Source organism: Lithobates pipiens, unplaced genomic scaffold (genome assembly GCF_037356315.1).
Source record: "Lithobates pipiens isolate NorthernLeopardFrog02 unplaced genomic scaffold, aLitPip1_a1.2 Scaffold_8, whole genome shotgun sequence".
Lineage (NCBI taxonomy): Eukaryota > Metazoa > Chordata > Amphibia > Anura > Ranidae > Lithobates > Lithobates pipiens.
Window position 1 is genome coordinate 558531049 of NW_027507903.1, and position 24410 is coordinate 558555458.

Consider the following 24410-nt stretch of genomic DNA (forward strand, 5'->3'; position numbering starts at 1 on the left):
CACCCTTTGAAAGCCTGTGATCAAGCTGTCATTACCCTCTTCCCATCAGCGCAACCAATATATGCAGTGGTGAGGCAGGCCTTACACATATGCGTCCATGGGGGCCTGAAGTTCTGTGCTGAGAGCACACTCACAGCACAATGACCAAACTGTCACTGTTTGAGATCGGGAGTCAGTAGGAGAGGCTTCCAATCGTGGGACCACTGTGATGGTCAATCACAGCAATCACTTAATCGGAAAGCATCTTCCACCATTACAACCACTAAAAGGGCCACTTGGAGAAGGCAGTGGCAAGGAGTTTACAGCCCAGAAAACAGGCAAAATTCACATAGCAAATCAGAGTAACTCTGTGCCTTGTGATAGATGCAATGACCAATTCCAGCAATCCCAAATGTAAACCCTACCCAAGTTTACATTAATGTGCATTAGTTTCTCCTCTCTTGGTGCTTCTAATGCAAGTAGTAAAGTTCCCACTGATCATAATTTTAGGTCCTTAAGAAATGTAAAAGGCAGTCAGAACATCAGTTTTCTTGGAGAGCCATCAAAAATTATTTGATTCATAATTTACAAAGAAAGATTTTTATAATGAATTGATCAGAAAAAGGATATGAGCTCTCTAAAAGCTGTGGTTGTTAGTAAAGCTGGTCATACATGGATCGAAATTCAGCTGGTTCAGCAGGCACTGGCCGAATTTTTATCCATGTATGGGCACAGAGGTAGTATAGAAGTTGATCCACAGATTGACCTCTGTACAGCTGGCCTGTCGGATTTTCCCCACTCAAATCAGCACTGCAGGCTAAAGACTGCAACGATGATCAGTGTATTCTGGCAGTGGGAAAGTCCCTCATCTGTCAGAATACAACATTAATGGAGCAGGCGGGAGAAAAAAAAAAAAAAAAAAAAAAAAAGGAGGCCTTTTTTCGGTTGGCTGAACAAAAAAAAATAGTAGTGCAGAGTCTGGAAGACTGCAAATTTATCACTGACACACTATTCATCTATGGGCTGCTTAAAGTGGTTGTTACAGTTAGTAATTACAATTACTGACAGCCCCTCTGTTATAACTGTGCCGTGCCTTTGTTTTTTTTTAAATCATGTATTTAAATACCTTTTTTTTTTTTTACATCACAGGTGCTCTCCTACCCTGAACTGAGGATTAAAGCGGGAGGGGCTGAGATTCCCCTGATGATGGCATGATTTAAAAAAAAATAAAGACACTGCACAGTATATATTGTTATTACAGGGGGACTGCCAGAAGTTGTAATAACTTTTAGACACATGCAATTGCAGCAGGAGGGAAGGGGTGGGGAGGAGATGGCTCACAGACTAGGAACTGACAGGCAGAGAAGGAGGGGGAGAGAGGAGAGACTCTGAATACAGGGGAATGATGGAGACAAACTGACCACGGTATCATGGATCAGCAATCACGATTACCGTGGTCAGTACACACAAGGGGACACAGGAACAGGCGGGATCAACCAGGTATTTTACATCATACATGGGACAAATTACACAGTACAAGCTCTGTGCTGTATAACATGCTTTAAAAGGAACAGGATCTTTTTTTTAGGCTTGCAAATACTTTAAGTCCCGAGAGCTAGACAGCTGACTTTGAGTACCGTGACTTATCCTGTACAAGTTCAACTACCTCCTGCATCCTCCTGTTGCTCGGAAGCAGCCCATAACAATAACACCACATCATAACCCAGCAAGCTGAACGAGAAAAAATAAATAAAAAAAACTGAGGAGCTTGCTGTACTATGTGATGTACAACGAACTTCCCGCTGAGCTATTGTGTTCTGACAGGGTCACTGTGAGCGCTGATTGGATGCTGGTTTTCAGCATGCCAGTTTGACAGAAACCGAACGTTAGGCCTGCCTCTGTTGGACAGGCGGCTGTACACACTGTAATAATCTCAGTGTCTAAAAGACCTAATTGTACCACTCAGCAAAAATGAAGGTGCCAAAAAAAATTAAAAAAAAAAAAATATATATATATATATATATATATATATATATATATATATATATATATATATATATATATATATATATATATTTTTATTTATTCACACACATTCATATACACATACATACTTTATATATTTATATATATTTTCACATACACACACATACACACACACACACACACACAGTTGTGCTCGTAAGTTTACATATCCGGGCAGAATTTATGATTTCTTGGACATTTTTCAGAGAATATGAACGATAAAAGAAAAAAAACTTTTCTTTCACCCATGGTTAGTGTTTGGCTGAAGCCATTTATTATCAATCAACTGCGTTTACTCTATTCCATTCTATTCTACTCTGTGTCTACTCCATTAAATCATAATGGCAACAAACTACCCAAATGACCCTGATCAAAAGTTCACATACCCCAGTTCTTAATACGGTGTATTGCCCCCTTTAACATCAATGACAAATTTAAAGGGGTTGTAAAGGTAAAAGTTCTCACCTTAATGCATTCTATGCATTAAGGTGAAAAAACATCTGACAATGCCGCCCCCCCACCCCCATTTTACTTACCTGACCCCTCGAAAGTCCCGCGCTCGCCCCTAACATCCTCTTCGCCGCTCACCCTGGCCATTGATTGGCTAGAGTGGATGGATTGAAAGCAGCGCAGCCATTGGCTCGCGCTACTGTCAATCACATTCAATGACGCGGCGTGCCGGGGTGGGGGGGCTGAGTGATAGTGAGCGGCTATGGCCACCTGCTGTATCATGGGAGCACGCAGGCAAGAACTCCACACCATGCAAGGGAGCTCGCATGAAGTTGTGGAGTCCTTGCGGGGAGGAGCCGGGACAGCTGCCAAGGGACCCCAGAAGAGCAGGTTCGCGGCCACTCTGTGCAAAATGAGCTGCACAGTGGAGGTAAGTTATTAAAACAGGTTGGTTATTTAAAAAAAAAAAAAATTGCTTTTAGTGATCCTTGAAGTCATTTGTGGTATTTGTGGATGAGGCTCTTTAGAGGTCGACCGATGTGGGTTTTTCTCTGGCCGATGCCAATATTTAGAAATCGGGGCAGCCCGATGGCTGATATATGATGCCGATTTTTGCGGCCGATTTTCTTTTTTTCCCTTAATTTCATTAAATCTAACAGTTTAGTTAAATAATAAAGAAGGAATACAGAAAATTGCTTAAATTAACCATTTATTAAACAACAGTAGTAAACAACAAGCCTCTAGTCAGTGCACATGTATGTCAGATAAAAACAAAACTATGCATCTTAAAAACAAAAACAGGTGAGGTAATCAAAACTTTTGAAAGAAATCAACGTAATCAACAGCAATAGATAACTGCCATTACTGAAGTAAATTTGTAAATAGAAAAGTCAAAATTTTCTTTAGTTTTAGGCTTTTTGTTTCAGTTCCAGTCCCCAATTCTCTTCTTCACCCGCATCCATCACTTAAAGGTTCTCCTGGTACTCCCAGTTTAAGAGATTCAGGTTGTAGTTCAGGAAACACAGTCTCTCTGCATTTTCTCCTGTGAGCCTGCTCCTCTTCTTGTCATAGATGATCCCAATCTCACTGATTACTCTTCCACTGGGAACAGAAGAGGCAGGTGGACAGAGAATTTTTTTTGAAAGCTGTACAAGGTGGCACAGGCAGGATGCATTCTGTTTCCACCATTCCAGTGGCAGACCAGTCCATCTGTCTATCAGTGGCTCTCAGAGGTACTTTTCCAACTGCTCAGGAATTAAGTGCTCATCACTGTCTTTAGCAGAGTTCCATGAGCCCCAAAAATGTTTGCATACATTTTCTCCAGAAGACCAGAGGGACTGGGTTCCTACTTCTCTTCTACCCTTGTCCTGGTCCGTTTTTGTTCTGGTCTTAGTCTCCACTGGTGGCTCTTTTTGTTGCTCGGACACAATAGCGTGCTCTTCTTGCAGCCAAGTTTTTGCTTTGCCCAGTGTGTCCCCTGCAAATACATGACCCTTGTACTGAGGATCAAGCAGTGTTGCCAGCACCAAACATTTGGTATCTTCCATCTTTGTGAATCGTCTCGCCAAGCTTTGCCACATGGTTTCTCTAAGTGTTTTGATCCCCCTTGTGGTGTGACCCTCTGCCTGAAGCACCATCTTCAGCACAGCAATGCATGAGATGATGCAAGAGATGGAGGCCTCTGCCTTGCTGATATCCAAAGTCACTTCCTCAATAGGGCCCAGTATCTATCAAATTTGAGATGATATCCCATTGTTCTGCTAGATGTGTGGTAAACTTGCCATGTTCTGCTACATAGAGATTCATGGCACTCTTCTGTTCCAGCATCCTCTGCAACATATGTAATGTGGAGTTCCAGAGAGTGGGAACATCGTCAATGATGCTGTGCTGGGGGAGACCAAGATCTTTTTGAATGGCTCCAAGACGCTGCTTTGCAAGCACAGAGTTGCTAAAGTGTGTAGCACAAGTCTTTAATTTGGCATTGATGTCCCGCACTACTCGCTGACTGCTGATGCCCTCTTTCACCACAAGTTGTAATGTGTGTGCACTGCAGCTTAAGTCTGGTATATCTGCCAGTCTGAGGCCTTTAATCATGTTAGCACCACTGTCTCACAGTACAATCACCACTCTGTCTTGGTTGATGTCCCAATAATTGAGCATGCTAAGGAACATCTCCCCGATCTAGTCCCCAGTATGGGAGCCAGACATGGCCTTGACATTAACAATTACCCGTTTCCTTTCCCAGTTACTGTCTATAAAATGATATGTTAGGCTCATAAGTGATTCTGTTTCACCAGACCAACAGTCTGTTGTGAAGGACAAATAGGGGCCAGCATTCTCTGTTGCAACTAGTGTCTTAATTCGTTGTGTAATCTTTTTGTACACACTGTCCAGCATGTCTGTGCGGTAGTATTTTTCACTTTTGAATGAATATCTTGGTTCTATTGTTGCCAGCAAGCGTTGGAAGCCAATATCTGCAACAACTGTAAAGGGCTGGTTGTCTGCTCCAATCATTTCTGTGATTAGGGTATCAATTTTCTTGGACCAGGGATCAGTATTTTGCCATTTTCTTTTAGAATCAAACATCTGTACTACAGTGGGCTGAAAGTTGGCTGAAGAAGCAGCTGCATCTTCTTTCTTTCTCCCTCTGTGCATCTTTATATGCTTGGAGGTGGTGGACTTTCAGATCATTCCACATATTTGTGGTATTTTTAGCCTTTCCTTTTTCTGCTCCCATGCTCAGCAATTTCTGGCAGATATTGCACTTGGCCTTCCCTGATTTTGGCTCACTGAAATACTGCCATACTGGGTTTGATTTCTTTTCAGCCATCATCAGACTAATTATTAAAAAATAAAAAATTATAATCTTAGTAATTTTTAAAAGGAGGGGGGTACAGCAGTGGTGGCTGGTGCTCAAACTTTTTTTTTGGGGGGGGGGGTGCAAACAAACTGAAAAAAAATCCCCATCAAATGCAGCCACTGTGCCCATCAAATTCTGCCAGTGTGCTTCCCCTGCCTGCCCTGCACTTACCTTGTCTCGGTAAGGCAGTGGGTCATGGCGGTGGTGTGCTCCACGATCCTCAAGGTCTTCTCCCGTTCTCTGTATAGGCGTCCAATCACAGTGCCTGTCATTTCAGCCAATCAGGTGACAGGTAGCAGACCCGAGCACCTGATTGGCTGAGAGGCGGTTCAGTGTAAGGAAATCGAATGAATCGGTTTCCTAAAACATCACTGAGGGAACAGCAAGCGCCCAGCATCTTTTTTGGACGCCTATTGGAGCCTATGGCTCTGCAGAGATGCGACAGGAGAGAGGTGGTGGCGCCTGTGCACCCCTTATGGATGCACCGCGACTGGGGCACAGAGGTGGCTGTGGAGGAGGGCGGGGCACAGAGTGGTGGCTGTGGAGGAGGGCGGGGCACAGAGTGGTGGCTGTGGAGGAGGGCGGGGCACAGAGTGGTGGCTGTGGAGGAGGGCGGGTACAGAGAGGTGGCTGTGGAGGAGGGGGGTACAGAAAGGAGGCTGTGAAGGAGGGGGGGGGTACAGAGAGGTAGAGAGGTGGCTGTGTAGGAGGGCGGGGTACAGAGAGGTAGAGAGGTGGCTGTGGAGGAGGGCGGGATACAGAGAGGTTGAGAGGTGGCTGTGTAGGAGGGCAGGGTACAGAGAGGTAGAGAGGTGGCTATGTAGGAGGGCGGGGTACAGAGTGGTGGCTGTGGAGGAGGGGGGTACAGAAAGGAGGCTGTGAAGGAGGGGGGGGTACAGAGAGGTAGAGAGGTGGCTGTGTAGGAGGGCGGGGTACAGAGAGGTAGAGAGGTGGCTGTGGAGGAGGGCGGGATACAGAGAGGTTGAGAGGTGGCTGTGTAGGAGGGCAGGGTACAGAGAGGTAGAGAGGTGGCTATGTAGGAGGGCGGGGTACAGAGAGGTGGCCGCGGAGGAGGGCGGGGTACAGAGAGGTGGCCGTGGAGGAGGGTGGGGTACAGAGAGGTGGCTGTGGAGGGGGGGGTACAGAGGTGGCTGTGGAAGGGGGAGGGGGGTACAGAGAGGTGGCTGTGGAGAAAAAGCCTCCAGTTCCCGTAAATTCTTGGGCTGTCTTGCATGAACTGCAGGTTTGAGATTGCCCCAGAGTGGCTAAATTATATTGAGAACAGGAGATTGAGATGGCCACTCTAGAACCTTCACTTTATTCTGCTGTAGCCAATGACAGGTCGACTTTGGCCTTGTGTTTTGGATCATTGTCATGTTGGAATGTTCAAGTACGTCCCATGGCATCTTCCTGGCTGATGAATACAAATGGTCCTCCTGTATTTTTTGATAACATACTGCATTCATCTTGCCATCAATTTTGAACAAATTTGCTGTGCCTTTGTAGCTCACACATACCCAAAACATTCACGATCCACCACCGTGTTTCACAGTAAGAATGGTATACCTTTCATTATAGGCCTTGTTGACTCCTCTCCAAATGTAGCATTTATGGTTGTGGCCAAAAAGCTAAATTTTGGTCTCATTACTCCAAATGACTTTGTGCCAGAAGGTTTGAAGCTTGTCTCTCTGCTGTTTGGCATATTATAAGCGGGGTACTTTGTGGCATTTGTGTAGTAATGGCTTTCTTCTGGCGATTCGACCATGCAGCCCATCTTTTTTCAAGTGCATCCTTATTGTGCATCTTAAAACAGCCTCATCACATGTTTTTAGAAGGTCCTGTATTTCACCTGAAGTTATTTGTGGGTTTTTCTTTACATCCCGAACAATTTTCCTGGCAGTTGCAGCTGTAATTTTAGTTGGTCTATCTGACCATGGTTTGGTTTCAACAGGACCCCTCATTTTCCACTTCTTGATTAGAGTTCGAACACTGCCGTTTGGTATTCTCAATTCCTTGGATATCTTTTTATATCCCTTTCCTGTCTTATACAGTTCAACTACCTTTTCCCATAGATCCTTTTGATCTTGATCAGGGTCATTTGGCTAGTTTCTGTTGCCATTATGATCTAAAAAGGTAAACACAATTGATTGATAATAAATGGCTTTAGCCAATCACTAACCATGAGTGAACAACATATTTTCGTGTTATTCATATTCTCATCATAAATTCTGCCAGAGTATGTAAACTTATGAGCACAACTGTATATATAATGCATACAAGTCTATGTACATAAAAGCAGCCGCTAAAAAAAAAGAAATATACATGCAAGTAACAAAAGTCCTTAGTCCATGTTACATGTGAATGTTGGTCACACTTCATTTTTTTGATTGGAGAGCTGCTTTAAGTATTGGAACTTTGTCTATATAGACAAAGGACTTTTTTTTGCTGTACACACTGGTCGAACGTTAGACTAGTTCTGTTGAACCGGACAATATTTGGCCCGTGTGTATCAGCCTTTAAATTCAGAAGGGGTTGGGTCAAAACTTGAGCATATAAAACTTCAGCTGCTTTTGACGTGCATTTACATGCAGAAAGTAACCTCTTAATTGCATTTTCAAATTTTTATGCTATGTTTTAGTTTTTTCAGGTTTGTGCCAGGCTCAGTAGCTTGGAAAAAAACAAAATAAAAAAAAATAAAAAAAAAACACCATATACAAAAGTCTCTTTTGGCAAAGGCAGTAACCAATATACTCACGCCTTTAACCTGTGCTGCGGATTGTTGGCGCCCTTGTATGCTTTGTTTTTGTTGTGTCTTTGAGGGTTCTGGAAGAAATATGTAAACAATCTATTGATCAGACATATGAAATGAACATGAAAACCTCTTAAAAAAAAAAAAAAAAAAAGGCAGCATCATACAAGAGACAACAAAAGGAGTAAAAGGGATCCGAGTTCTTATTTCAAATGAAAAGTTAAAAAAGCAGGCTTATTCAAGTTTAGAAAACAGACCTCCTTGAAGAAGTGTATTTTCAGGGAGTTTTTGATGGACCCAAGATCAGGGGGACAAGCTGACAGAGGAAGAGGTTTGCAAGAGCACAGGAGAATTTAAGACATGTAAAAAAAAGTTTAATAGACTCTCAGAGCTACCGTACCATCACTTTTCTTGTCAAACTTTACTGGGGCCGGCTGGACTGGAGAAAAGATCCTCTTTCTTTTTTTTTTCTGAAAGCGATCATCCATCTGTGGAGTTCGCAAAGATGGTCATGCAAGTTAAAGAGGCATTTTGCATGTTTAGCAGAAAAAGTTTCATAGCTTGGTGGGGAAAAAAAATTGTATTTTTTCATCATACTTACCTGTAAAATCCTTTTCTTGGAGTACATCATGGGACGCAGAGCAACCATAATTACTATATGGGATAGAACACCACCTACTGGTGGATGGACACTGGCAGATAGTAAAACAGGAAGTCCACCCCGATATAACCCCTCCTACACAGGAAGGACCTCAGTTTTTTAGCAAAGCAATGAATAGCCCAAAAAAAGAGGGGATTTTACAGGTAAGTATGATGTAAAATTTCTATTTTCTTTATCATACATCACAGGACACAGAGCAACCATAAAAATGACTATATGGGATGTCCTAAAGCAATGTACTTGAGGGGAGGGAGAATCGCAGAAACTGCCAACTGAAAACGTACTGTGGCCAAAAGCAGTATCCTCTGTGGCAATGATATCTATCTAGTAAAATTCTGTGAACGTATGAACAAAAGACCATGTGGACCGGATGGCCCAAGATGCTCCCACACACCTGGTAGCGAGCGCTTTTACCAAAAAAAAAAAAAAAAAAAAAAAAAAAAAAAAAAAAAAAAAGGGGGGGGGTGGGGGATATTGCCTTTTAAAGCCATAGGCTCGAATAATTAACTAGCAAATCCAATGAAAATAGTTAACTTGGATGCCTCCTGCCCACCCTGGGCTCTACTGGCAGCACAAACCAGAAGTCCTGACCTGTACAGACAAATCAAGTAATTCTGACCGTCAGAACTACCTCCAGAGTATGCAGTGATCTAACTCCTGCCAACTGAGTATCAGAAAAGAAGGCAAGACATTGTCTTGATTCAGGTGAAAACTAGACACCATTCTAAGCAAAAAATGGATGACGAAGCAACATCATCTTATGATGCAAGACCAAGAACGGCTTCTTGCATGAAAGAGCTGCCAACTCTGACTCTCCATTTAGTAAAGTGATAGCCACCAAAGAAGCCACTTTCCGAGATAAAAGGACCAAAAGAATGCCCTGAGCAAGGGCAGTCAAGATCAAAGGACACAAGAATGGCCTGACAGGCCGGAATGTCTATGCCACACGCTGTATGAAGTATGAATCAAGGAGTGGGAAACAACGGCCTCTAGGAAAAAATGTATAGGGACGAACTCTGACCATTAACAGTACTTAAGGCCAATCTCCTTTCCCCTACCAATTTGAGAAAGAAAAAGAAAATCTCCCACTCACATATTTCTGCGGGTGCCCCTTTCTGGCCTCACCCCAGGCAAAAAATATTTCCAAGTCCTTTAATTGAAGTTCCCCGAAGCTGGCTTCCAGGGGCTCAACAGTGCTGAGATACAGGACTCAAGACCATTAGGTCCCGCTGGACTGGGAGTGTCCAAGGAGCGACCCCCGGAAGACTTGCTATGTCAGTGTACCAAGCCCTCTTGGGCTAATTCGGCTAACATTATCAGTGTTAATCCCTTCTGGATTCTTCGCAAAAGATGCAGCAGAAGTCGAAACAGAGGTAAACTGGCTCCTAAGGCGTTAAAAGTGCATCTACCCCTATTGCCAGTGGGACCCTCGTCCCTGACACAACCTGTCCAAACTTGTTGTAGAACTTGGAATCTAGTAGATTCACCTGCATAGTTCCCCTGCCATTATTCTATACCTGGAATATGCACTGATGATAGAAACAGCACTTGTCCTGTCCCAGATAGGATGCAGTTCACCTTTCTGAGCCACATGACTCCTGGTGCCACCCTGGTGGTTGATATATACGGCCCTGCAGAGGCTTTTCTCCAACTGGTTTATATCATAATCTAGAGCAAGGCGTACTGGCCAAAAGCTCCAAGATATTTATGGGCAGTATTCTCTTCTGTGGAGACCAAGTCCACTGAACTGTAGCCACTCTCAAACTAAAATGGAGAAATTGGCATCAGTGGTTAACCATCACAGATCTTGCTGTGCAACAACCCAGGAACAGAGCCCTCTGGCACTCCAATTCCTGGATCTTCAAGTTCCAGACAGAGAGAATGATGATCCTCTCCAAGACCTGAAGTAGGACTGTACATAAGGAATGTGCTTCTACCTAGATACAGCCTCCTACTGAAAAATGTATCAAAAGGAAAATCTGTATCAACTTGTTCCTGAGCAAAGGTTATTGAGGTAAACAGATTGTCACCCCCAGCGTCTTTAGCAAGTCCAGCACCAGAGCCAAGAGCTTTGCGAACCTCAGAAGCTGTGGTCAGTCTGAAGGATGGTCACAAAAAAGAAAGACTACTTTCCACTGCAATTACAGAAATCTTTGATGAGGCTGGAAACAACCCAGCACATGAAACTGTGCATTTCCTGATGATTATGGGCCCCCGCAATCTACCTCTTGCAGAGAGGTCATCACTGAACAGACCAAGCCTATCTGAAACAGAAGGATCCCCAGTGGATTGAGATTGAAAAAGTCCTCATCGGCTTGGCGCATGGAGGAGACAGACGTCAGAGCTCAGCTCCCGGTCCAGCCCAGTGAACGGCACACAGCACTGCCGCTACACGGACCACCGGCCCTCCACATGAGCAGAAGGGGTGGCAGCAACAACCCCCGCACCTTGGGGACGCAGAAGGCAGGGGAAATCGGCAGCCATTTCCCTACAAAGGGACCTAACAGCAAGGCCACGCCGGCCTCGAAGAAGGCAGCGACCCACGAGGCGGCAGCACAGGCACCACACACTGTCTCTAAGGTACAGGCTTCACAGCCTACACACTCCCCTCTCTCACCCGGTCCCCAGGGTCAGAAAATCTGAAGCCACAGAGCCCCCACAAGAGAGAGATTAATGATCTTCGCCAAGACATAGGCCAGCGCATAGAAGATATTGAGTCTACTGTAGAGGAGCCAGTGACCAGAATCATGGAACATGACACTATCTTGCAGGAACACACTAATCAGAGCCAACATTTGTTATACGGTCTCGATGACCAGAACAGAAGCCGCCGCAATAACATCCGTATCCCCGGTACACCAGAGTCAGTGGAAAACAAGGATTTAACAATGGCGGCCACTGCCATGTTTAACCAATTGCTGAATAAGCCCAAGGAAGCGCCGCTTGAAATAGATAGGATTCCCAGATCCTTGGGTCCTCGCCACCCTTATCCAGCCTACCCCAGAGACATTATTTGCTATACACATTTCTTTAACGTCAAATCTGAGATAATGCAAGCAGCGTGTGCCCAGGAATCCATTCTGTTCAATGTCACCCCTATAATGCTCCTGACGGACTTATTAAAATAGACCTTACTCATGCGGAAAGACCTGAAACCGGTAACAAATGCCTTACATGCCAAGCAGATCAAATATTGATGGGGATTCTCCTTCCATCTTTTTGCATCCCAGAATGGTAAATCTGCCACCTGCCCCACTCTTGGAGGCCTGACTAACTTCCTGGGCACTTTTGAATTGCCTCAAATCAGGATCCCTGACTGGCCAATTAGTGCAGCTACACCAGGCTTTCCAAGATTTTTTGGATGGGAAAAACAAACCAAGAAGAGGTCCCGCTCCTGTACGTCCAAAACCCCTCCAGGATGAACAGTTCTCCTCCCACTGGCCGCTGGGCAACTTACTTATTTTTTTCAACCTGCCCAGGACTTGAAATTTCTCTTTTTTTTTTTTTTTATGTTACTTCTCTCTCTTCCTCTCCTCCCTGGAGTTCCATGTGTCGTCGCCGCCCCCCCCCCCCCTGTGCTAGATTTTCAGAGGGGCTGGGTGACTTATATACATACTTCTTCTTACAGGTAGGAGAAGGGAGAGAACTGCGCTAGGAATTCAATATTCCTGAATACAGGTAGCTGTTTATTGAGATTCTTGAGAAATTTGTTACAAACCCGTTTCAAACTGATTAAGATAGATTACGGTGCTGTGTGAAATAGATGAGCATATTCACTGTATTTTTAGATGGAACGGAGCCCCTGGGATTTGACCAAACACGTTCCCCACACTAGGGTTCACAGAGTCTTTATTGCCTCTGTTATTGGTATACTTCTTAGCAATAATATGTAGTGTCTATTGCCTCTACCCCACAATGGACACTAGAGGGAGTAGTCTCCCTATAAATTGCAACATTCAGCTTAGCCAATAGCAAATCAACATGCTGACACAGGGCCCTCAAAGTCACTCTTACCAATTTTCCTTGACACTTATTTTTTATTGTGTACTACTGCATACATCCCTGTCTCCCTTTTCCACCTCAACCCTCTCATTCTCTTCTCCTAACACAGCTCAGCATCTTCACACAAGACCCTTCTTCCTTGAGATTGAGGAACAAAAGCTACAAAATTGCCAAAGTGACCTTACGATGGCCACCTCCTTAGAATTTAAGATATCCTCCCTTAACTGTGGAGGATTTAACACCCCTGAAAAACACAGACAGATATTGCATCACTTCCACAAATCCAAAACGCATATATTACTGTTACAAGAAACTCACTTCCGCTCGGACAAAGTTCCACCACTCCCAGACAAACACTTCATAACCTGGTTCCATAGCACTAACCCCTTAGCCAGGACCAAGGGGGTCTCTTTGGCTTTCCACAGCTTCTTTAATCCAGAGGTTCTTGATAGCGACATAGACCCGAAAGGCATGTTTTTGTTCCTGAAATTGCAATATCTACAAACTGTTTTTACAAGTGCCAATGTTTATCTTCCAAATCAGGACCAACTCCAATTCCTTGCCTCCGTGACTGCCCACCTGAAGACTGGACTCTTCTACAGATTCACTAGCCAAAATATGCACCATTTTAAAAGACATGTTGTTAGTGGACACCTGCCGACTCCTACACCCAGCTGAGAGAGATTATACACATATTATTCCCCTGCACATAAGTCCTACAGCAGAATTGATTATATCTTCCTCTCTCAAACACTTTTGGACTTAGACCCTGCTGCGGAATTTGTCTAAAACTGTGGTCAGATCATGCCCCAGTATACGTAACCCTTGGGAGACTCCCACAGCACACAAAACACAAAACACTTGGAGGCTGAATGACAACCTCTTGAATGACTCTGCATGCACTGCAGCCGTATCTAAAGCAATTATTGACTTTACTCAAGCCCACATTCATGACGAGACATCCGCCATGAACAAATGGGAGACTCTGAAATGCAGATTTTCATTCAACATGGTTCTGGACTGAAAAAAGCCCACACAGAAGACATACGTTATCTCTTCTCTCGGATAGCCTCCTTTGAAACTTCTCATAAACACACCTTAGATCTTAAAACCCCAACGGGATTTTTCCAACGTACGATGAGACTTGCTACATATCTTTGTGGAAAGATCGTTAGCCGCATACAATAAAGGCTGCCACACTCACTTTCAGGCAAATAAATGTGGGAAACATCTTACACAAGTTATACACCCTAGACAACAGAGGCAAAAAACATTCCCCACATCATATCTACCAACAAAAGAAGTGTAAGAATTCCGAGATTGTCTCGGAGTTTAGGGACTTTTCACTCTACAATTTTCACTTCTTCCGGCAGTTCGCACTCATCTCCAACCGACCTACACCACTATATACAAGACACAGCATTGCCTAGTACATCTCTTTCTGACACGGAAGACTTAGAACAACCACTAACCCCATCTGATTTTTTTGACCTCGATCATGGGCTTAAGAATGGCAAGAGCCCGGGTGCGGATGGTTACACCCCCCAATTTTATAAAAGATTTGCGCAACAATTAGCCCCAATCATGGCAAAAGCATTTGAGGAAGTGGATGAGGCGCACCCTTTGTCTCTTCATCAAGCCCAGATACCTCGTGATACCTAAGCCAGTAAAAGACCATGCACATTGTAGCAATTATCGACCCATATCCTTATTGAACATCGATCTAAAGCTTTATTCCAAAATTTTAGCCACACGTCTAGCCCCCCCCTACTCCCCTCCATAATTCACAGTGACCAAGTGGGCTTCATCCAGGGCCGGGAAGCCAGAGACAACACTACAAAAACCCCTCTATCACCATTACTATTTGCACTCACTGTGGAACATCTGGCCCAAGCCATCCGCAATAATGAGCCCATTCATGGAATCCCTACTCCCTACTCCCTCAGCTCCCCGTAAACTATCACTCTATGCTAATGACCTACTCCTCTATGTTACCCAGCCACAAACCAGCATCCCAGCTATGAACTTGACCGTTTTGGAACACATACCAATTTCAAATTAAACATAACCAAAACGGAAGCCCTGAACATATCTTTAGCTCCGAAGGAACTAACCTTCATTCAGAAAATTTCCTTTTCTGTGGCAAACGCACTCAGTTAAGTATCTGGGGACAGAGATTCCCAAAGATTTATACAACATATATCCACTAAACTTCAGCCTAGAGGTCGACTGATATTTGGCATTTTTTTATTAATCGGCATGGGCTGATTGTGCTGATAAAAAGGCCGATTATATGTTCAGTGTGACTTACAAAAGACTTCTGTAATAGAAGTCAATGCAAGTTGCCTGAAGTTTATCAGTGAAATTACTTGAGAACTCCCTGTGTAGGAGTTCTCAGTTTAACCATTTAAAGACTAAATCTTTTCTGACACTTGTTGCTCACAAGTAAAAATCCTGTATTATGCTAGAAAATCACTTAGAACCCCCAAAAATTATATATATTTTTTTTTAGCAGACACCCTAGGGAATAAAATAGCGGTTGTTGCAATATTTTATGTGACAGTATTTGTGCAGAGGTCTTTCAAACGCGATTTTTTTGGAAAAAAAATACACCGATTTTTTTTTGTCCAAAAGTTTTGAGTACCTGTTTTTGTGTATTTAATATATAGTTGTTTTTTTATCTAAATTATACATACAAGTGAACTGATTGGAGGTTTGTTTGGTTTAATAAATGTTTAAATGTAAGAAATTTTCTGTATCACTTATTACTGAAGGCTGCTTTCACACTGGAGCGGGCAGGCATTGACGGTAAAAAGCTGCTAGTTTTAGCGGCGCTTTACCGTCATTTTAGCGGCGCTATTTGGCTGCTAGCGGGGCACTTTTAACCTAGCTAGTGGCCGAGGAAGGGGTTAAACGCGCTTGTGAAGCGCTGCTGCCAAATCGCATTGCATGCACTTCAGCAGGAGTGGTGGATGAGTGGTTTACACCGCTGCAAAGATGCTGCTTGCAGGATTTTTTTTTTTTTTTAACGTCCTACCAGCGCATCTATAACATCTATGCAAAACGTGTTTATTCAAGCATGCGTTTAGGCAACAAGCTTGCAAGCATGTATACCAGGGCTCGACAAAACCCGGGCGCCAGGTCGCATTTGCCACTAGAATTAGCGAACTGGCGCCTGGGGCAGCACAGCTGGGGGTATGCTGTCTCCGCGGACCCCCCCGGCGCGACAGCGTCGGGCCGCGCCGCCGGCGGCCGGTAATTTAGCCCCCGGCTTTGAGGCCTTCTACGATCCTATGGTTCCTTCTGGAATCTGGCGCCCTCTTGTGGTGGCCGTTGGAATTACAACCAGCAATGCTAATGGATGCAATGCTAATTTTCCCTGCCTGCCAGCCTATCTTCCTTCCCTTTACTCAGAACCCCTAAAAATTATATATATATTTTATTCTAACACCCTAAAGAATAAAATGGTGGTCGTTGCAATACTGTCTGTCACACCGTATTTGCACAGCGGACTTACAAGCGCACTTTTTTTGGGGAAAATGTATTTAATAAAAAAAAAAAAATAAGACAACAGTAAAGTTAGCCCAATTTTTTTTAATATTGTGAAAGATAATGTTGCGTCGAGTAAATCGATACCAAACATGTCGTGCTTCAAAATTGCGCCCGCTCATGGAATGGCGACAAACTTTTACCCTTTAAAATCTCCATAGGCGACATTTAAAAAATTATACAGGTTGCACTTTTTAAGTTACAGAGGAGGTCTGGAGCTAGAATTATTGCTCTCTCGATCGCAGCGATACCTCACATGTGTGATTTGAACACCGCTTTCATATATGCGTTCGCTTCTGCACGCAAGCTTGGTGGGACAGGGCGCGTTTAAAATATATATTTTTTTTTTATTTTAACTTTTATTTTTTTCACTGTTCTTTAAAAAAAAAAAAAAAAAAAAAATGTATGTCACTTTTATTCCTATTACAAGGAATGTAAAAATCCCTTGTAATAGAAAAAAGCATGACAGGTCCTCTTGTATACGAGATCTGGGGTCAGAGAGACCTCACATCTCATATTTACACTAAAATGCAATTTAAAAAAAATTTGTCATTTTGAAAAAAATAAATAAAATGTCCCTCTAAGAGCTATGGGCAATGACTTGGAGACAGGTGGGGGGGGCTGGAGGCGCTATCTTCCCCTCACTCGTCTCCATGTCAGGCCAGGGACAGGTCCAGATCGCCGTCACGGACCTGGCTCCTAACTTTTTTAGCTGGCTCCTAGATTCCAAGCAAATTTGTCAACCCCTGATGTATACTATGCTGCACCTGCCCAACTGCACTTGGCTCCATACTAATTTAGCATATATGCATGTCATGCAGCCCTTTTCTGCTTCAGATCAGCCTAAAAGTAAGCTCCTGCAGACCAAATGCACATTATTCTGAAGTTTGCAAGTATGCACCTGTTCAACGGCACCAAGCCTCATACTATTTTTGTGTCAAATTCACAGTATTCAGGAGACACAACACTTTAAAGTGCACTGCTAGGGATGTATCGACTTACAGTTGTACAGGCCCCCTAGATTAAGCAGTAAGTATGCAGTATATAATCATGACTTGTCTAGCCACATAGTTCTCCCATAGTAAGTAGTCACACTTCACTAGTATCCATTGGCTGCTGTTATGTCTGAAGATGCAAGCTGAATCTGCCGAGCACATGACCAACATGGCTGCCCTTCCACTTTCTGTCTATATAGAAAAAGGCTCCTGTGCTCTCTAGTGGCTGGAGAAACAGCAGCCCATAATCCTAAGATGTACACAGAGCATGTTTTAAACAGTACACTGCCCATAGAGAAACTGCAAACTTACCATTCCTGCTGCAGGACTCGGAACATAACAGGAGTCCAATATTCACCCCATCAAGGTGGGCTTTGTCTAAAAGACTTTCAGGGACTGGGTCCACTCCCCTGCAGGCACCCTGCAGGAAAGCACCTTGGTCAGAACAAAACTGCACAGGGTTCCAATAAGCAGGGTCCAGTGCTATAAGGCTGCATTACAGGTAAAACCTTGAGGAATCTTCTCCACTTCCAGTGAAACTTTGGGTATCATCCATTTTGGCTGACAGCTTTTTCGAATGGATCCAAATGAAGATCATGATTCTAAATAGAACCGTCCAAATCTCCAAGTATGCTCCAAGAGCACATGTATCATCAGTGATCATTCCACCTTACGGACACTGGTGAAAAAACTGAGGGGTTATATAGGGGAGGACTTTCTGTTTGACTATCTGCCAGTGTCCATCCACCAATAGATGGTGTATAACCCATATAGTCATTATTATGGTTGCTCTGTGTCCCATGATGTAGGTCATATACAATGTGCTAATAATATAAAAAATAAACTCTAATATTGTCAAAAACCCTAATTAGTGCAGCGGTAGGTGCAAAGAAATAAGTTCTTACAAAAGGTATGGCCCATATTGTCTTCAACCTAACTCCAGGCAGCACAAACAGAAATGGCCCCAGCACTGTGTGATATACAGTGTTTGATGACACTTTATTGCAGATTAATATCTTATGCTCACAAAAGGTACTTTAAAAATAGAATAATATTTAATACAATTCATGCAAGGTCCTGCTTTACCAACTTGATAAGGAAAATGTAAACGGTTGATCCCATTCGGCAGCATGCAGCCCCTGCCTTAGACCTATATCCTTCCTCATGCGCATTAAGTATGTACCCTCTTTCTTAGAGCTACCTGACCCACCCGCTTTTTTTCCTTTAAATTAGTCCCCCCTTAAATAGAAATCACCCATAGATAACCTTCCCAATAGTAAAATCAACTTAGGCACATGTACAGTACACTACTACCCATTTTAAAACACAAAAAATTAGCAGACAATCCCCTTACGGGACTATATCTATGAATTACTATATAACATAATAAAAATTCCACAATATGCCCATGTCTCCAACATGCATCACGGTTTATAAATGACCTCTCTAGATTATGCTCATTGAGAATTAGAAGTGTGACAATAAATAGCACTAATCACAGTATTAAATTGGTTACCAAGTCTGGTGTCTGTCAAAGTGTATGCCATTCACAAGATGACCGGAGGCATGGTCACCTGGACCAATAGGCTCAGCTCACACACACTGGCAGACACATGGGTATATCTACAAGATAACCCTCATTCAGTTGCCCACCTCTGGCAGATGCACTGGACCAATAGGCTCTGCCCCAATTGCTGGCCGACTTTACAAAACTACAACCCCTGGCAAAAAGCATGGAATGTCCACTTTCCAAAAAGGGGTCATTTGGGGGGTATTTGTACTTTCCTGGCTTGTAAGGGTCTCAAGAAATTAGATCGGTGCACCAGGTGTGATCAATTTTCAGAGATTGGCACCATAGCTTGTGGACTCTATAAGGCCTCTTTCACACGGGACGGATCAGTAATGATCCGCCCCGTGAAGATCTGCTCGCTCAGCGGGGATCGCTCTGTTGTCCCCGCTGAGCCGGCGGCAGACAGGGCAGTCTCCGCACACTGTGCAGGGACCGCCCTGTTAGCTCTCCGCTCTCCTCTATGGGGATCGGACGAGCACGGACCGTCTGTCCGTGTTCGTCCGATCCGCTCTGCAGACGGATAGAAAAATAGGATTTTCCTCCGTCTGCAGAATCGGACTGTTGCGGAGGCGGACGAAATCGAGTGTCTGCGAATGCTCATCCGCAGACACCCGCTATCCCATAGGGATGAATGTATGTCCGTATTTCATCCGCAAACGGATGGATGAAATACGGACATATCGTCCGCATGTGTGAAAGGGGCCTAACTTTCAAAGGCCAAATAATATACACCAATTTGAGTTATTTTTACCAAAGATATGTAGCGGTATAAATTTTGGCCAAAATATATGAAGAAAATTTACTAAAATTTGCAAAATTGTATAACAAACGAAGAAATTTTTTTTTTTTTTTTTTTTTTTTACAGAATTTTCAGTCTTTTTTTCTTTTATAGTGCAAAAAAAAAACAGCAGTGATTCAATATCACCAAAAGAAAGCTCCATTTGTGTGAAAAAAAAAAAAAAAAAAAAGGACAAAAATGTTATATGGGTACAGTGTTGCATGACAGTAATTGTGATTCAAAATGTGAGAGCATCGAAAGCTAAAAATTGGTCTGGTTAGGAAAGGGGTTTAAGTGCCCAGTGGGTAAGTGGATAAGAAACACTTAACCACTTGCCTACTGGGCACTTCAACACCCCTCCTGCCCAGACCAATTTTCAGCTTTCGGTGCTCTCACATTTTGAATGACAATTACTCAGTCATGCAACACTGTACCCAAATTAGATTTTTGTCCTTTTTTCCCCACAAATAGAGCTTTTTGGTGGTATTTGATCACCTCTGGGTTTTTTATTTTTTGCGCTATAAATGAAAAAAAGAACGAAAATTTTGAGAAAAAACTAATTTTTCTTTGTTTCTGTGATAAAATTATGCAAATTATTAATTTTTCTTCATAAATTTTGGCCACAATTTATACTGCCACATATCTTTGGTAAAAATAACCCAAATTAGTGGATATTATTTGGTCTTTGTAAAAGTTAGAGAGTCCACAAGCTGTGGTGCGAATCATAAAAAATGTATCACATCTGATGTACTGGTGGCCTATCTCATTTCTTGTGACCCGAACAAGTCAGGAAAGTACAAATACCCCCCAAATGACCCCTTTTTGGAAAGTAGACATTCCAAGGTATTTAGGAGTGGTATTGTGCACATCAGATACATGCTTGTTTTATCAACTATTTTGTAAGTACCCATCTGTATATGGAATAAATCCATTTTCAAACGGTACTTTTCACTATTAGTTCCATTTTTTTGTCCTTTTTTGGTGCCTGGTGATTCTGCTGAGAAATTCCAACAAGAAATCCTTCAATCTGATGTGCACAATACCACTCCTGAGCTTCTCTGGATACCATCACATAAGCCTGAAGTGACCCCCAGACTGCAAAACTGGGGGGCATCACCATTTGGCGAGTGGGGACACGTGGGGGTGGCACGTCTGCACCTGAAAAGTCCCGAGAGTCTGTGGTCATTGCACTTTAAAAGTGTTTTTCCCATTGTGGATAAGAACATTCAGCACATTTATCTGGACTTTTTTTTTCCCCTTTGTATATTGACATCTGCACCTATTTACACTTGGTAACACATTTGATAATATTTGCGAGCGCAACATTTCCATAATTTTACATTTCTAGTGAGTAGCACTTAGTGTGTGGCAGCTACTTTAGTTTTCTCCTTTTCACAGTTTTTTCACCAGAGCGAGTTTAAATTTTACATTTTTCACAATGCAAATTCCTGATTCATCACCAAATATCACTTTCATCCAGAGTCCATGATCGCTTTTCTTTAGCCCACTGTAACCTTGTTTTTTTCTATTTAGGTGGTAATGATGGTTTTCATTATGTAAATTCCATTTCCTTTAGGTGATGTCTTAGGCCCCCCTTTCACACTGAGGCGTTTTTCAGGCGCTACAGTGCTAAAAATAGCGTCTGTATAGCACCTGAAAAAAAGAGTCTCCTTTCACTCCAGTGTGAAAGCCAGATGGCTTTCACACTGGAGCGGTGCGCTAGCAGGACGTTAAAAAAAGTCCTGCTAGCAGCATCTTTGGAGCGGTGTATTTAACCCTCTTTCAGACGCTAGTGGGGGTTAAAACCACGCCGCTAAAATGCACTAAAAACATTGCCGCTTTACCGCCAATGCCCGCACCGCCCCAGTGTGAAAGGTGCCTTAGAGTTCGGTCACAGACATTAACTCCAGTTTCTCACCATTTGTTCCTCAGTTTTGTTGTGCATTTTCTGTTTTCAAGGCTTATTGCCTTAATTTTTCAATCTGGACGCTTTGAGGTTTTACTTGGTCTACCAGTATGCTCCTCTTTAACAATCTTACCATTTGATTTGTACTTGGTCCAGATTTTAGACACAGTTGACTGGGAACAACCAACATATTTTGCAACATTCCATGACAATTTACCTTCTTGAAGAAGTTTTATAATCCTCTCCTTTGTTTCAACTGACATCTCATGTTGTAAGCAGGATTCAGGTCAATAAGGGTGGTGGCAACAGCTCACTAAGGTTTTTTTTAACTGCAGACTAATTAGCAGGTGTAATCTGATGCAGTTTTTTTTTAGAACTGCAAAAGTACCGTATTTTTCGCTCCATAAGACGCACCTAGGTTTTAGAGGTTGAAAACAAGAAAAAAAAATATTCTGAACCAAAATGGTGTGCTAAAATATTTTCCAGTGCCCATGAAATGCAGAGTGACCATTACCATAGAAAGTATTGGCAGGGTACGGCAGAGTATTGGCAGGGTATGGAGGGATGGCTGTGACTGCAATTGTCACAGAGCAGCGCTGTGGGCACTACAGATGCAGCCCACAGCGCTGCTGCCTTTCGATCTCTCCCCTCCACTGTACAGATCTGTACACAGAGGGGAAAGAGGAAGCGGCATCATCATGACGCCGGTTTGTTTACAAGTGATCGCTCCGTCATTTGACGGAGCGATCACATTGCAAACAGCGGGTGCACCAAGATGGCCGTCGCTCCAGAGCTAGGCCAAAGCCGCGGACTTTCCTAAGGCCGAGGAGCGCAGCAGGGGGCGGTGCCAAGCGTATGTTCGCACCATAAGACGCAGGCACATTTTCCCCCATATTTCTGGGGGGAAAAAGTGCGTCTTATGGTCCGAAAAATACGGTACATGGTGAGTCCATAATATTTTCCCCAGAATTGAGAGATTACATTTTTTTTTTTCCCTCTTCTTGATCTGCAAAAACAGTTGCAATTGACTATGGTTTCCTTTTTTTTTTCTTTTAGTGTTTCTTAAAGCCAGACTTTCAGAATGTTAAATGAAAATCGTTTTTGGAGGCATGTCAATGATTTATTTTTATTTTTTTACACAATTAAATGGACATTTTACAAAAGTGTCCATACTTTTTGCCAGGGTTGTATGTATCCACCAGAGAGAAGATGCACTAGTAGATTTAGATAAACTTTAAAAGAAAATTAAAGCTAACACTTTTTAATGTTACAGCAATAGTTTATTTCTTCTTTTTAGCACAAAGGTTTTACATAAATAAAAAGGTGATCATTGTAAGCATTCCTGTTAATTTTAAAGTATAACTAGTGTCTATTTTTTTTTTAGTTTTGGATGGAGTGGAGAGGGATTAGAACATTTATCAAGTTTTTTTTCTATTGCTGTCTGCGCCCTCATTGGGGATATTTGCCCTCTGTCATGTTTACCTTCATCTTCAAAAAATGAAAGTAAAAAAAAAAATTCACAAATGTGGGTTCTCTCTAGAACAGAAATAGAGGGTAAATCTTCCAATGCTGACACTAGGCCTAGTCACAAGCATAGATTACCACACTTTGAAGGGACATCCACTCACTTTCTTCTTTGGCAAAGGAAAAGAAAATAGGATTTTTAAAACAGCTTACCTGTAAAATCCTTTTCTTTGATGTACATCAGGGGACACCGAGCCATAGTAATAACTAACTATGTGGGTTATATATCGGCATACCAGGTGCTGGACACTGGCACGCCCCTCAAGGCGTGAACTTCCCCCATATAACTCCTCCCATTACTGGGATTCCTCAGTTTTGTAGCCAAGCAATCAAAGTGTATAAGAAGAAGAAGAAGGGAGGGATCTCTGTGTCCCCTGATGTACATCAAAGAAAATTTTACAGGTAAGCCGTTTTAAAAATCCTATTTTCTTTTCTTACATCTGGGGACACAGAGCCATAGTAATAACTATGTGGGATGTCCCATAGCAATAGCAACTGAAGGGGGGAGGGGGGGGGGAGAGACAGAATCAAGGAAACAGGAGGCCAGAGGACTCATACTGTAGCCTGCAGTGTATGCTGTGCCCAAAGGCAATCTCCTCATGACCTTTAATATCGATAAAAAAAAAAAAGAAGAATCGGATAAACGTCTGAACCAAAGACCAATGTTGCGGTCTTACAGATCTGAGCCATAGAGGCCTGATGATGCACCACCCAAGAGGCATTAATCGACCTGGATGAATGTGCTCTTAATGTGAGAAGGAAGAATTTTCTTCTTTAAGCTGAACCTTGATCAATCACTTAACAAATCCATTTGGAAAATAGTGGATCTTGATGCTGCCTGTCCATATCTTGGACCCTCTGGCAGTACAAACAAAACCAGTGTTTTGCAAACCTGAGCAGTCGCACTTAAATTGATTCTGATCGCTCTTACTACATCACAAGACTATAGTGCTTTCTCTTCCCCAGATTAAGGCTTCTGGAGAGAAAGGAGGAAAAATAATAATATCTTTGTTTAAATGAAAACCTGTTACCACCTTTGGTAAGAATTCAGGATGAGGACATCAAACCACCTCGTCCTTATACATGATGAAATATGGCTCTTAGAAGACAGCCGTTAAATACTCTTATAGCAGAAAAAATGGCAAGCAAAAAAGATTATCTTTCTTGTAAGGTTCAAACGGCTGATTTAACAAAGCGGACAAGACCAATTTTAAATCCTAAGGATTTAGAGGTGCCTTGATAGGTGGAATAAACCGCGTTACCCCCTGAATAAGCAACGCACCAAGAGCGGGAAGCAAGAGGCCGTAGGAAAAGACATTGACACGGCCTGGATCTGGCTCTTGATAAAGTCAAGGCCAGCTT

At 42.9% G+C, this 24410-nt stretch overlaps 1 protein-coding gene across 2 annotated transcripts in view; it reads right to left on the bottom strand.

The window, feature by feature from the left end:
• LOC143960952 (uncharacterized) overlaps nt 1-24410 on the bottom strand; it is a 96334-nt gene that overhangs the window by 39074 nt on the left and 32850 nt on the right. For both annotated transcript variants that reach the window (XM_077469996.1, XM_077469999.1), the window contains exons 6-7: nt 8464-8551; nt 8070-8137 (exon numbers count right to left, since the gene is read on the bottom strand). In XM_077469996.1, coding sequence (XP_077326122.1) covers nt 8070-8137; nt 8464-8551 — 156 coding nt within the window. The remainder of the gene's footprint in view (nt 1-8069; nt 8138-8463; nt 8552-24410) is intronic.